This window comes from Taurulus bubalis, assembly GCF_910589615.1.
Source record: "Taurulus bubalis genome assembly, chromosome: 16".
Taxonomy (NCBI): Eukaryota; Metazoa; Chordata; class Actinopteri; order Perciformes; family Cottidae; genus Taurulus; species Taurulus bubalis.
Genome location: NC_136604.1, coordinates 10,003,996 through 10,018,768, shown reverse-complemented (window position 1 = coordinate 10,018,768; position 14,773 = coordinate 10,003,996). Strand labels below are relative to the sequence as shown.

Sequence of the window (14,773 nt, the reverse complement as noted above, 5' to 3'; positions counted from 1 at the left end):
ATGAGCAGTTGGCACTTTACATGTCATGTCATGTGCGATATGTGCGTGAATGGATGAATATAGTTGTGCTGCGTAAAGTGCTTCGAGTAGTCAGAATACTAGAAAGGCACAATATAAATTAAAGTCCATTTAGCAGCATTTACACCCAAAAGACACAAAAGTGACATCTATTGTGAAAGCAAAACATTTCTCACTGTTTGTGAGAGACGTAGTTCATTCAGTTGCTTCACACAAAATGAAATGTTACAATGACAAACTGCGGCTTTCTTGACGTGCAAATTGTTTCATAAAGAAGTTCTTGGAAGGGGAAGGACTTTGCAAACCATCTAAAACCTAAAACATTACTTCCAGTCTGACAAGACTACATTCAGGGAAAATGTAATCCTGACCTTGTTGGTGTGTAAAGTTACAATATGACTAAAGGCAGGTGAATTACCAGAGAAAGTTATGTTGAAGCCCTCATATGAAATCGAAAAGTCAGAGATGAATCGTAGCTGAGCTTTAAAGTTGCCATAGAGACCAGCATTGATGTTGCTAGGCAACTCGTTGCCTGTCAGGCGAGCCAGTGGTTGCAAGAAACTTCCGTTCTCAGTAACCAAGAGGTAGTCATGTTGGTCCTCCAGATGAAAGGAGCTGAACTGAAACTGGACACCTGTTAGAGACACACACATACACACACACACACACACACACACACACACACACACACACACACACACACACACACACACACACACACACACACGTACAAAGACAGAGAGATATAAGCTTTGTGTGTTGATTCACATCAACATACCCACAATTATATTACAGTATAAATTATGAATAATAAGTACACAGTGAGATTACTGCAGACAAAAAGGTTTGCACTGATAACATAAAACATTATTTGAGTTTTTAACCAACTTCTCACCATACTGTACATGCACTAACAACAGTATGTCCATAAATAGAATATGCTATGAACCATAAAGCAAATACGAAGAATACAATGCATATTAACTTTGTGATTGCCATACAGCAGCTGCTGCACCACTGTGAGAGCTACTGCTGCTGTCTCGCACTATGTCTCTCTCTATTAGGGATCTCTGTGTGTGTGTGTGTGTGTGTGTGTGTGTGTGTGTGTGTGTGTGTGTGTGTGTGTGTGTGTGTGTCTCTTGCCTTTCCCGTGGCTGACTTCAACAGTCCAGGTACAGTTGAGAGATGAAGGGTAGCTGTCTGGATAGCCGGGACTAAGGATGGTTCCCCAGGGACCTCTAACATCCCCGCCACATAAAGCTGGATAGATTGAGAGAGACAGAGTGGAAGAGAGCAAGACAGAGAGAGAGAGAGAGATGTGCAGAGATGGGACAGAGGGAGAGAGAAGGTTAGCATCAGATTGTTGATAGATAGAAACATATCATGTTTCTCTGTGAACCTTTAATACAACTTCTATAGTGTACACACACACACACACACACACACACACACACACACACACACACACACACAAACAGAATGAGAGTGATCCTCTAAAACTAGTTGGTGGAAAAGGTCTGCATGCACTGACAGCTGCAGAATGTGTTGTCACACATTTGGAAATATTTTCAGTGTGTATTCCCTTCTAGCTGTACTTTATATGTTTAAATTGTATTTTTATTTCTGATATATTCCCTACTCCCATTACACATTAAATAATGGCATGATTAATGTAAAACCTACCACACACTGGGATGATAAATAACGGGGAATTTGCAGTTTATGTTGTGTAATGTCCCTGAAACTAACCACCCTTGACGATGATGAAATGCATAGGTGTTTCTAGTCATTCCTCATATATGTTGACAGTGCATAATCATCACAAGCCATAAGCTTTTCTGTTTAAATAAACAGCAGCAGTTTAAGTATGTGGGTCTGAATCATGCAAACTTGTTTTTAGTTGTTTAACTTTGCTGGAGGGTGCTTTTAAACACATCCATAAGTAGGTCCACACTGTAGGTGCCAACACTCGGTAAATACATAGTTGTATGTTCTAAATCATAGCACCTGCCTCGAGCAGAGCAACACTTCAACTTCTCTGCGAAGCCATAATTAGCTCAATCTTGTGTCCTCATGACTGCATGATCAAACCTGATAAACCATATTTCAGTGCCAGTTTGTAATACATATTTGGAGTTTTCAATTTCGTCAGATTTTCAGCATTAATTGCAATAACAGGTTCTGCATAAAACAACCAACTCAAGTCAATTAAACATAAATGCAGTGGCTATATTTTGAGTCAACGAATGTGAGAAAGAAATAAAGAAAAGCAAAGTAATTGGAGTAGTAGGAGTTACTGGCTAAATTGCAAAGTTGCTTGTTATATAACAAATGACCATCTGGGCATTAGGTGTTTATTTTACTGAGAAGTGTGGGAGATTTAAAACAGATTTATGAGATTGTGTTGCTCTGGGATGTACAGTTTCTGAACTCCAAATTGTTTTGAAGAAAAACACTGAGACATGAACAAAAAATATGAATATAATTTAAGCCAGTTTTTCACCACATTGCTGTGCAATAGCTGCATCTTGTTATAGAACCGTAAAATATCTTTTGTTTCTGATCCCCCCCGCCTGTTAATACAGTTTTGATTCCAAGCGATTTGAAGCAGTGATATTATATTATATACAGGGAAGCAGTGCAAATGTTTCTGCTTAGTGCGGCCTTGGGATGAACCTGCAAGTTCTGCACGCGGTTGAGCCGTGTACATTGTTATGCAGTAAGAGACCTGTGCTCGCACGGAGATGCTCAGAGTTGAGACCAGGTCCACGGAATAGCTGGGAAATTGCTCATTCTATGCATACTAATGCATGCATGTGTTGCAAGGTGCTTCATTTCGGCTCGCTCCACTTGGTTTATCTTATAGTTGGCCGAACGGCCTGTCATTTCCTCTTACAATAAACCCATAAAATGCCATAACATTACCTCAAAAGTGCAACGATGGCAGAGCAGCTGGGAGAAGGTCAGACCAGAAAGTTCCGCTGAAGTTTCCTTGAGCAGGTCATTTAACCAGTATAATGGGAGCTGAGAACCACCAACTGTAAGTACTGCAGCTCAGACTACACTGTGTTGAGACCCAATGGTGAGCTCTGCCACAACAACATCAAACAGGTCAGACACTGAAAATGTGATCAAAACCACAACAGAGCGTCAGAATATTCACTCTCAACTGTTTTTACGACATCAGCATCCCTGAAAACAAGGCGAGGAGTGAGAATATATTCAAGGAACGCACGCGCGCACGCGCGCACACACACACACACACACACACACACACACACACACACACACACACACACACACACGCACACACACACACACACACCGCTATTAATTATTAACACTTTTCTGCCAGGAAGCTCCTAATGTTGAATGCTGAGTTATGTGAGAGATTTGAAACGCTGCATCACATCTCTTTCTTTCTCGTTTCTCTCTATCTTTCTTTAAGATCTCATGTATTGCTTAATCTCCAGCTCTGTCTGTTCGTAGGCCTTACTCTCTTTCATATGAATGAAGCTGGGTTGAGTGATTCTACTGAAAGATCAATCTTTGGATTGCAAAAAAGGTTGACCAAGTAATTTGAATCATACTTTGATTCATTTAAATATACATCACTTGAAGGGAATCCTCCGGCTTTGAGAAAATCTGATGTATTACTCTTTCAATATGAATATTACATGAACTAGACCAAATCTAGTAATCTAGTAATCTAATATAACAATCTTGCCATTTTGTCATTCATTTTATATTCCACATCAACTGAAGGAATGCTGCTTATTCCCTAATCCACAGTACAACATCATTTCTACAACACTTTCCAGTGCTGAGTCAGCTACCTTTTAATGCTGCCGTTCATCGTTGACCTGTCAATCATGCAAGACCATTTCCTACCAACCCCAGCAGCAAATAGTGCCTATATTTGTATGGGTACTGTGTAAACACGGTCTGATGGCACTTAGCCCACATATTCCAGGCAGCGTGTTTGATGTTTATATGCTGAAACTCCCTCCTCCTTGGAAACCACTGCCGGTCCCGGGAACTGAGCAATTCAAATGTGGTTTACAAGCGAATGAGCCAACAAGCCGAACCAGCAGTGCCGCATCTCTCCTTCCTCCCTCCTCCATGATTGGAGTGAGAGAGAGAGAGAAACAGAGATCCCCTCCTCCCCTCAGCTACTCCTGCGCCCCCTCTCACTCCTTGATTTGGGAGGGAAGAGAGAGGAGGTGACAGCCAACACAAGCTCTCGTCAACCTTACCTCAAACCTTCCTGTGTTCACGTTTCACACGGGAGAGGAGGTGACAGGAGGCACATGGCACAAGCACGAGCCCAAGCACGCACACACACACACACACACACACACACACACACACACACACACACACACACACACACACACACACACACACACACACACTGTACATGCCCACAGATCTCTAATCTTCTCCTCAAATCATCCCCTATCAGCCACAGCAGCCTTCACTGCAAATTGCCCCGGTGTGTGTGTGTGTGTGTGTGTGTGTGTGTGTGTGTGTGTGTGTGTGTGTGTGTGTGCCTGTGTGTGTGTGTGAGATTCAACCAGTGGTTTTGTCGCAGAACAACATGTTCTGTGTGACTCAGCTCCCTTTACAGGGATGGTGGGCTTCTGATCTCTTGAACACTCCTCAGCTCCTCTTGTTTTTAATGGAACAGCTAGATCATCTATTTTGGTAAAGAATTTTTTTGAGTCAAGTCTCTTAGATAATCTTACCTTTCATCTTTAAAAATCACTCAAAAATGCATTATTTAGGACGAGTGAAAGTCATTTTTGAAAAATGTCATTTTGGAACAGAATTCTTTTGTACTGTAAATATCATAAGAAAGACTGTAGTCAAGATGTGACCCGGCTGTGTCAGTACGTGCTCCCACACTGACCACTGTGCATACTGTCATGCACCAACGAGCACATTAAACATAGATTGTGCTGGAGTTCATTTATTGGTGGAAAAGATTGTAATCTTATGATAATGTATGTCAACAAAAAGTCAAAGAATTTAAAGTTACGAAGATAATGGATATAAGGATGATAATTGTGTGTGTCAGATTAATGTGAGATATCAACATACACTATCTGAAAAGGCCATCTTGTTTTTTCACAACTTTACAAGTTCTATAAAACACAAATCAGGTATAATGTAGAGCAAGGAAAACCTATGAACTACTGTACATTATATATATTCATTATTTTTTTTTGAGAGGCTATTTAATTGGTATTTACCGTCACACGTAGGTAAAGGGTGGCTCCACCAGTGGTTCTTCTCACATACTAGTGGCTCCTCGTGGCTGAGTCTGTAGCCAGAATCACAACCAAATGATACCGTGGACCCGATGGCGAAATCCTGCCCATACCGAATCCCATTGACGGGGATACCAGGGTCCAGGCACGAGTAGCTGTCCACTGTAACGCCTGGAGAAAAAAGAAGAAAAAAAAAAAAGGATGAGATGTCTACATGGTATGCATGTGCATAAAGACTACTTATATCTGTTTTGCTGATCTGCATAATCTAAAACTCACAGATGGCTTGAATCTCCACATAAAGCACCATGCTGTGCAATCAAGGTGGTTTGCTCATCCCAGTTGATGACCTGCATGTCAGGCCAACTTGTGAATCTGTGTCTGGTGGGCTACTAGTGTAAGGTTGTGTCCTGACATCATGCACGACACCTACTGTTATGTATAAAGTGTGTGTGTATTTTTGTGATCTGTAGAAGGCATAGACAATATTTAAAAAACAGTTTTGCATCATCTATGAAGGCAAGCCCACATGTGTTTATGCATAAATACACTGTATTTGTTTCTGACTTACTTTCATATAGTATTTTGAAACCAGCATTGGATCGGCTGTTATCGGTGGTGAACAGCAGATAAAGAAAGTTGCTGGTGCTGAACAGGAACTGGGGCACCTGGGTACCATTCAAGGAGCCAACAAGAGGAGACAGGAGGTTTGGCCCGTCATGAATCTCCAAAAAGTCATAACCCAGCTCTGTCTGGAACCTGTGAGAACACAACTTCAGAATATCACAATGCTGATCATTTAAAGAGTCACTGGAATAAACGCCTTCATATTTCATCGTTAGGACAACCCAAGACTGCATACAATGTTCAGGCTTATGTTCTTCACTGACTAATGTTGGATCTGTTTGAAGCATTCATTCCCAAACATTGAAGTGAGCGCTTGTCAAGGCGACATGAAGACAAAACTGTTGTTGCAGTTTATTTCTTTGAGGTGCTTAAATTTAAGGTTCTCAGGATCATTGAACGTGTAGCTTCAGTAATTTTCATCGTGGAGTCTATTTTGCCATATTTTTGTGTCTCAGTGACTCAATTTATGTCCATTAAAGAGCTTACTCTTGCCTCTGACAGGCTCAGATTGTTATTACAAGTGCCTGACAACATTATAATAAGGACCCCTCAGAGGAACACATTGTTTTTCCTACCTTTCACTTTGTGTTATTGTGTCATGTGATTTGCTGTTGGAAGGCAATGTGAGTGAGAGTTAGAGTAAGACGTGTCATTGGACACCGGTGTTGTTGTATTGGAGTAAAGAAAGTGTTGCTTAGTGTTATCTAAAGGATTCTCAGTGTCATGCCTGAATATTTAGCTGGTTTTGACAAAGTGGATGCAATGCCACATTTCAGAACGAGACTTCTCTGAGCGGGACACAAAATAACAAACAGCCCAAATCATGCGAAAGGTAATGAAAAACGTTTTATTTCTCTGTATGGTTATTTCTGTAATCTTGTTTCCATCTGAGTCTGCCAGTGCCAAAAAAAGCACTTTTTCACAAAGAACACAGCTATCTGCGATATGTTTTGAATGTGCAGAAAGAATATAAGCAGATAACACTTTTAGAACACATGTGTGCTATTGTGATCCAGGGTTTTTCTAAATGAATTCAAATGAATGTATGTCTCATTAAGGTGAATAGGTGCCACATGCATATTTAAAGAGGTTACTTACCAAACCAAACTCAGACTAAATCATGCCTACATGTGTGGATTGACTTAGAAGGTATAACATTAAATGAGAAAAATTGATCTACAGAAGAATACATATCTGTTATAATCCATTATGTTTTCTATAGTTTGTCACCTGTCGCCTTAACTTTGTGGTTTCCTTTACATATATAAAAACATTTCCATCATAATGAAATATTCACCAACAATATTGTTTTCATGTTTGTGTTTTTATGCTCAAAATGTTCCGAGGGAGGAGCCCCAGTCCTCCATTTTGTGTCTCCACCAATGTTGAAATTAAACTCATGCCATTGGTCCAGGGAGAAAAATACCAAAGTTATCATTAAATGGATGAATCACATTGATGGTACTTAAAAACAACAATGTTGATGTTTTACTGCAAATTCAAATAAAATGACTGTTAATCAAGAGAGTATCACAGCCAATAAAGTAATGTGTGTGAAATCGAGTTAACATGCTGCAGGCGAAAAAAGGGTCCAGTCTTTTAAGCAGCCTACAGGTAGTTGAGCCAATGTTAAATGCACTTTACAATGAAATAAAGTTGAAACTCAAACCAATAAGAAAATATTTCACAGGCTCCTCTAGTCTTGTATCTATGTCTGGTTCACAACTCATAGAGCACATAATAGAAACCAAAATATCACCCAGCCTTCCTGATCAATATACAGCTCCCAATATGAATTAAACAACCTATGACATTTCAGAGATGGCTATCATATCTGATGAATCTGCATCGTTCTGCCCTATTCAGAGCTCTCAGAGTCTTCATAATATGCTCAAAGAATCACGCCACCCACCTGTCAAATGTGATTTTGATGGAGCGTCCCGGTTCTGATTCAATCACCCACTCACAGCTGAGGGAATCTTTGTAGTAACCGGGCCAACCGGGAGACAAAATCACTCCATTTGGGGCTGAATAGTGACCTCCACACGGGGCTGGAGGAGGAGACCGAGGAGAAAGAGGGAAGTGGAGGGAGACACAGAGGACACAAAAGGGAAGATGAGAGTTGATTTGTATCAAGACCGCTCAAGTCTAGGCTGACTCTAGGTGAAGTCCATTATCCAAGTTGATGTGTGGCAAGTGAGACTGACACCCGACAGATCTGGGAGGGTTTATTGGTCTCTAAATCACAAGACAACTATCTGCTTAGTATTACTTGCAATTGTCACTAACATGTCTTTTGAAAGCTTTATGCCTTTTGCATTATTTAAACTGTAAAATGTGTATTGACAAAATTGTGAGTGCTGTGCGAGTGGCCTTATTGATAACCATATAGCCTTAGTGATGTGTGTGCAAAGTGTGTACAAGCCTTGGCCTTAACCCATGAAATCCGGCATATTTCTTGTTGGGTCTTTGGAGGACAGCTTAATACTGGAGCACTAGGTAGGGACCCCCAATGGCCACCAAGTCTTTTGCACAACATTAGCACCATTTACCAGACAAATGCTGGTAAAATATGCAAGTGGCTAGTAGAATTACATCACTCACCAGCCCAAAAAAAACAATGGTTATCTATTGAATGGCTGATCAAATTTGAACATTCCCACATCATTCGGCCAGGGGACAAAAAAACCTGTGTGAACTTGTTAGCAAACTGTTGCCTTTTTATACATTGAGTGACATTAGCATTCATTTAGAGCTGTGTCTCTGGCCACCCTGTGAATCCATGATGATGAGTCTAATACTTAGAGCTCTGCTTTGGTCTCCACCAACTCCTGAGGGATATATCTCACTCTCCATGCTACACTTTGTTCACCAGCTGGTCGCTAACTGCCCTGATTGCACTCATAAAGATGACATTAAATGCAAAAGTATTCTTCAAGGAACATAAAGAATGAAGCATATTCACAGTCAACATTCAGAATCATAAAAGAGAAGAATCAAAACATTAGCCAGGAGCCATCATGTTCCAGATCTTGTTTAGAGTTAACTTAGTGTCTGAAGTCAATTAGTTCTGGTCTGTACTTGCTGAATACAAGTGAGTGGATTTCCATCCAAGTAGTAATAGACACACATTAGCTACAAAGGATGTGGGGACATTAAATGACCTGCAGCTTAATTAGCGCGGCTTTTCTTTGTACCGTCAACAGCAGAGTTACATTTCAAGCACTATTTTTACTTTTGTTCAGTCAAAGTTGAGTGACTACTAAACATATCTGTGCTCAAAGTTTCTTTTGATTTTCATTATATACAACTATGATAATTATATCCTTCACATTCATTTCTTCATTAACTTCACTTTTCTCCATAGATTTCTTCCCGTATGTATCTTACAAGAAAGGTTCTGCTAGAGTCAGAGTATTCTTGGAAGCTAATGGCTGTACCTTTGGCAGCAGTGTATTAATAGTTCTTTCCCTGGACATTTAGGTTCACTGGACACCTCCATATTTTTTTCCTTCTGTCGAGCTGACAGCAGTTAATTTCCACCACCTGGGTTGTTCCTGAGTTAATAGTTTAATCAGCAAAAAAGCCAATATTTACCTTCACATTTGGGGATGGGCCCACTCCACATGACTTTTCCTTTTTCTAACTGACAGGAGATGGTCTCGGTTCCTTGGGTTTTGATGAAACCGTCCTCGCAGACCACAGAGATGGAACTGCCAAGCTGGAAGCTGTCTCCAAAGCGGCGAGCGTTGATGGGAATACCAGGGTCTGGGCACTCATTATGGCCAAATGCTATGAAGTTACAAAGAGACAGATATTAAAAGGACGATATAGGAGACTAGACACCCACAGACATACACGAGAAATGCTATTAAGGAATACGAGATTTCTATTTTACCGACACTCACATGCTACATTTAGATGACATTTCTGAGAACGAATCATATAGATCTATTGCTGCAACGTTCATCTTTTAGAGATCAGTCCTGGTCAGTAAAACATCTCCTGTAATATATCTGTTCTATCTCTTTGTGAATATGGTCATTTCTGATGCTACAGTACTTTTGCACATTTCTTGGGTTGATTCTCATGTGAGCGTGTCCGCTTCAGGACATGGTTTGGTTCAGATTAGAAAGCTATAAGGTCCAACCTTACATTGCTCATGTTTGGACAGTTGAATACAGTTGGTGTGATCAGGAGATAGAGAGTTTTAAAAATGACAAACGTAGTGACCCGTCAGATATATACAGAATGTTGTTCGCTGAAATCACTGATAAACTGTAAGGAAACTAGTGGGCAGAAGACTTTAGCATTTTGTCTGTTTGCTGTCAAACCTGCAGTCAGACAAGAAGATCAATATTCATTTCCATTTCCAGTTTGTCTGGTGTGGAGACGTGTTTAGCCTGAATTAGCTCAAAGACTGCAAGCAGGGGCAAACAGTTCGCTTGCACCATCAAAAATAAGCAAACAGGCCTTCCAACAAATCCCAAACTATCTTATTTACTGTACATGTTGTATCGAGCTATGAACGATACATCTAAGAGTCACCGAGGTTTTGATCAGTTACATAAGTCTGCACAGCTGACAAATTTACAGTGGAGACAGAACTTCTGAGTGTTCGCCTAAAACACTAATGTCTTAGATTCTATTTTGACACGGGTGAAAGACACAAGGTATGATGTTTAAAAAAGGCAATTTGGGAGGTTGTGTTGTTTCTCTTTTGACAGAACTAGACAGTTTCCGCTCGCTTCTAGTCTTTGTGCTAAGCAAGGCTAAGCACTTCCTGGACCTCTCTTTGTACTGGACGCAAAGATATAAAAATGATGAAACGATGATCTTCTCATCTGACTCTGGGTATGACAACAAACAAGCCCAAATAAACGACCAAAATGTGTTCCTTTAATACTCTTTGTTCTGCAACATACAGCTCTATTCTTAGCTACTGTATTGACCACATGAAACCTCTGGGATCAATGAAGTTTGTCTTTTTTGTCTTTTCTGGAACAATCCTTTCCGTTGTTGATGCCTACAGTCTTATCTAACTTTTAGTGAATTACAAGAGCTTCTATCTCAAATGAAAAAACTGAGCCTACTCTTTCTTATTGATCGTTGTGATACAAACCCAGAGAGGTTATAAGCAACTTTATCGTTCTTTTAACTGTGACGTTTAATATTCAGGCCGCATAATGTTTTCAAGTATGTATGGATGTAGAGTTTCATAATGAAACCACCTCACATTTAGATACATTGTGAAATATATGTACAGTCATATGAGAAGTACTATTGTAAAGCTTCAAAACATAACAATGGGCCAGCCTGAGATGCTTATGTATTATTTGGATGCAAAAGATAAATAAGACCTAAATAAGATCATAAACATGTAATAAACTTTAACCTGTGGGAACAAAATGTATGTTGATACGGTCAATGTAGTGTTGCCACATTTGATCCTGTTTTACAAAACATGGAATAAAATTGCTATTTTTTTTATCTAAAAAAAGTATGTGTAATAAAAGGAAATAGAAAAGTGACATACTACTATACGTGATATTAAATCCTCTTCCGGACATTGAGTGATCAGCCTGGAACTCCAGCCTCAGCGTGTTCGTATTAGACGTCAGATGGGAAGGACTCTCAGCTCCAGAGAACCTCCCGATGACGCCGGCATCATTTGTCTCGCCATCTTTCACAGTTAGGGAATCGTAGGGCGCCTCAAGATCAAAGTCATTGAATGCCAAGTGAATTCTGGAGCCTGGCTCTGATTGGATGAGCCAGACACAGTTCATGTTGTTCCCATAGCCTTCTGGGTAATCTGGGGAGAGGACAGTTCCTGAGGGAGCTGTGAAGTTGGACATGCAGGGGACTGCGGGAGCAAGAGGAGTACAGAAAGACAGACAGACAGACAAAGACAGTCGGACATACAGATAGATACAGACAGAAGGACATACAACAACAGACAGAAAGACAGACAGACAAAAGGACAGAGACGGACAGATAGAGACAAATAATGGGGACAAATGAACAGTCAGGAACAGAAGGGAAAGGAAGAGAGATGCAGAAAGAGACATTTCCTGTTAAATATTCATTGCCACAGCATCATCGGTCATCATCTGCTCCAGGCCATAATAAACTTTGTCCTGTCACTGTGGTGACAGGTCAGACTGAATGTTATTAACATAACAGCAGAGCACATGCCATGTCTTTTTTTCCCCTCTGTCCCTGAAAATAGCCTACACCTGATTTGAATACTTACATACACATATGGGGACGTTTGCTGACCACTGATTGTTGTCTTGGCAGGAGATCGTTCTCTCTCCAATCAGCTCAAAGCCAAACTGGCACTCAAACCTCAGGATTCCTCCATTTGAGAAGCTGTCCCCTTCTCTTATTCCATAGAGAGGAGTTCCAGGGTCCCCACAACTCTCTTTGTCTATTTCTGTAAAGACACAATTTCAGAAGGAGACATTAACATCTGAGAGTTATCCCTCCATTGCAGTCCAAAAAACATAAAAACATGCATCAATTAGTCTGATCGTCGGACTGTGTGACATGTTCGTATTTACTCTTGTTTGAGTTACTTTTTATAAAACATTTCTTAATCTCTAAAAAGTATCAAATTGATTCATTTTTTGTGATCAATTTTTTTTATTGATTTTCTAGATATGCATATAAAGAACAAGTTGTGTACAATACATGTATATAAAAGATACACATGCATATAATCATACAAATAAAAATAACAATACATAGGAGTATACCCGCAAATACACATACATATGTATATACGCAGATACACACCCTCATACATGTACACATATACACACATACACACACACATACACATACACACACATATACATACATATACACACATACAAATAAAAATAACAATACATTTGGAGTATACCCGCAAATACACATACATATGTATATACGCAGATACACACCCTCATACATGTACACATATACACACATACACACACACACACATACACATACATACATACATACCTACATTCATACACACAGTGTTAATTACCACCTCCTACTATTAGCGACACCCTCCCCCTCATACATCTACAAATATTATACAGGGGAATGTACTATATTATTATACATTTACATACATTGTTGGATTTTGCTTAAAGCCGTAGACCAGGATGAAATAGTTTTTCCTTTAGCACCGTGCACTCTAGCTATTGAGAGTTCCATGTTCACCACGTCAAGATAACTAGCTAACCACTGGGGTTTCGTAAGGGTATGAGGTGGACTCCAACGCATTGCCAGCATTTTCTTTGCAGCTGTCAGGCCGGTTAATAAGATGCGTTTTTGATGCTGTGATAATTGAAGTGTGGAAAAGTCATTTAGGAGCAGCACTGCAGGAGTGCATGGAACTACATAGTTCAGGATCTTTGTCAAAAAAACTACAACCTTTTTCCAAAAAAGATTAACATCTTTACAAGACCAAAACATGTGCATGGAGGTGCCCACAAGTCCTCCTGTACAAAGGTTACATATTGATGATATAATTGTTTTCATTAAGAAACTTTTCCTCGGTGTATAATAGGTTCGGTGTAAAAAGTTTAAGTGAATCTGCTGATGGTTGGGGTTTTTTGAGGTTTTTATAATCCAAGTCCAACTGCACATTCTCCGTCATGTGTTCGAGGTCTTTGGCCCAGACCTGTTCAATATATAAGGTTTTGTAAGAAGATACAGAAAATAATGAGTACAGTTTGGATACTAATCCCTTGGTTTGGCCTTGTGTATTCAAAATAGAATGCAGATGATGTGATCCCAAAGGGTCATTCCATGGTACCCCGTATGCTTTAAGTGAAGATCTTAGTTGTAGATAAAGAGAAAAGGATGAGCCAGGTATGTCATCGATAGTACGTATATCATTAAATGACCTTAAACCATTCTCATTAAAGATATCTGCTAGTTTGTGTATCTTTTTGCTTGCCCATGTTGGTGAAGAAAATGGGACACCACTAGTAAGTAATAGACAGTTATTAAAGATTGGGGTATCGCGATGCCATTTGAGATTTGTTTTGGTCTCTTTTACAGCCATTCGCCATGTTGATAGTGCGAACGATATAATTGGGCCAAGAGAGAGTTTAGCTTGTTTAAGTGGAATATTGGAATAGACCAGGTCCTCTAACCTGTGTGGTGCGGCAAGGTTTTCCTCATTTGGCTTCCAGGATACCGATGCCTCTGGATTCAACCAAATGGAGAGTGGTCTCAAAACAAAAGACCAAAAATAATATTTAAAGTTTGGAACTGCAAGACCACCTTTAGTTTTATGCCTTTGTAGTGTGGACATCTTAACTCGTGGTTGTTTCCCACCCCATATGAACTTGGAAATTAGGGAGTGGAGTTTAATCCAATAATTAGGTGGTGGAGATAGGGGTAACATAGATGCGAAAAAATTAACTCTTGGTAGAACATCCATCTTCACAATTGAAACCCGAGTCTGTAACGATTTTGAACTCTCAGTCCATCCGTTAAGGTCAGATTCAATACGTTTATATAAGTCCAAGTAGTTTTTTGAGATGGTTGTATTTATGGATTTGAAGATTCCAATGCCAAGGTATTTGAAATGTTTAACAATAGGAATATTGGAAGGTAGGGAACTTGGTGTTAAATATTGATTTAAAGGTAAAAGAGCTGATTTAGTCCAATTAATGTTATAACCTGATAGGGAACTAAAATCTGTAAAGGTACTTAGAATATGAGGAATGGAAGTGAGGGCTTTATCAACATATTTTAAAATGTCATCAGCATATCAGGAAATGTTATGGCTGGTGTCATTGAAAGTTATTGGAAAGATAGATGGATGTTCTCTTAGAGTTTGAGCA

The 14,773-nt window shown here is 39.8% G+C and overlaps 1 protein-coding gene across 1 annotated transcript in view; it reads right to left on the bottom strand.

The window, feature by feature from the left end:
• The window catches only part of csmd3b (CUB and Sushi multiple domains 3b), a gene marked incomplete at both ends in the record, with an annotated part of 320,436 nt that overhangs the window by 68,138 nt on the left and 237,525 nt on the right, over positions 1-14,773 (bottom strand). The window contains 8 exons of the mRNA XM_079231867.1: positions 437-652; positions 1,162-1,278; positions 5,274-5,462; positions 5,863-6,050; positions 7,831-7,969; positions 9,516-9,710; positions 11,455-11,781; positions 12,172-12,354. Of these exons, the coding sequence (XP_079087993.1) occupies positions 437-652; positions 1,162-1,278; positions 5,274-5,462; positions 5,863-6,050; positions 7,831-7,969; positions 9,516-9,710; positions 11,455-11,781; positions 12,172-12,354 (1,554 nt within the window). The remainder of the gene's footprint in view (positions 1-436; positions 653-1,161; positions 1,279-5,273; positions 5,463-5,862; positions 6,051-7,830; positions 7,970-9,515; positions 9,711-11,454; positions 11,782-12,171; positions 12,355-14,773) is intronic.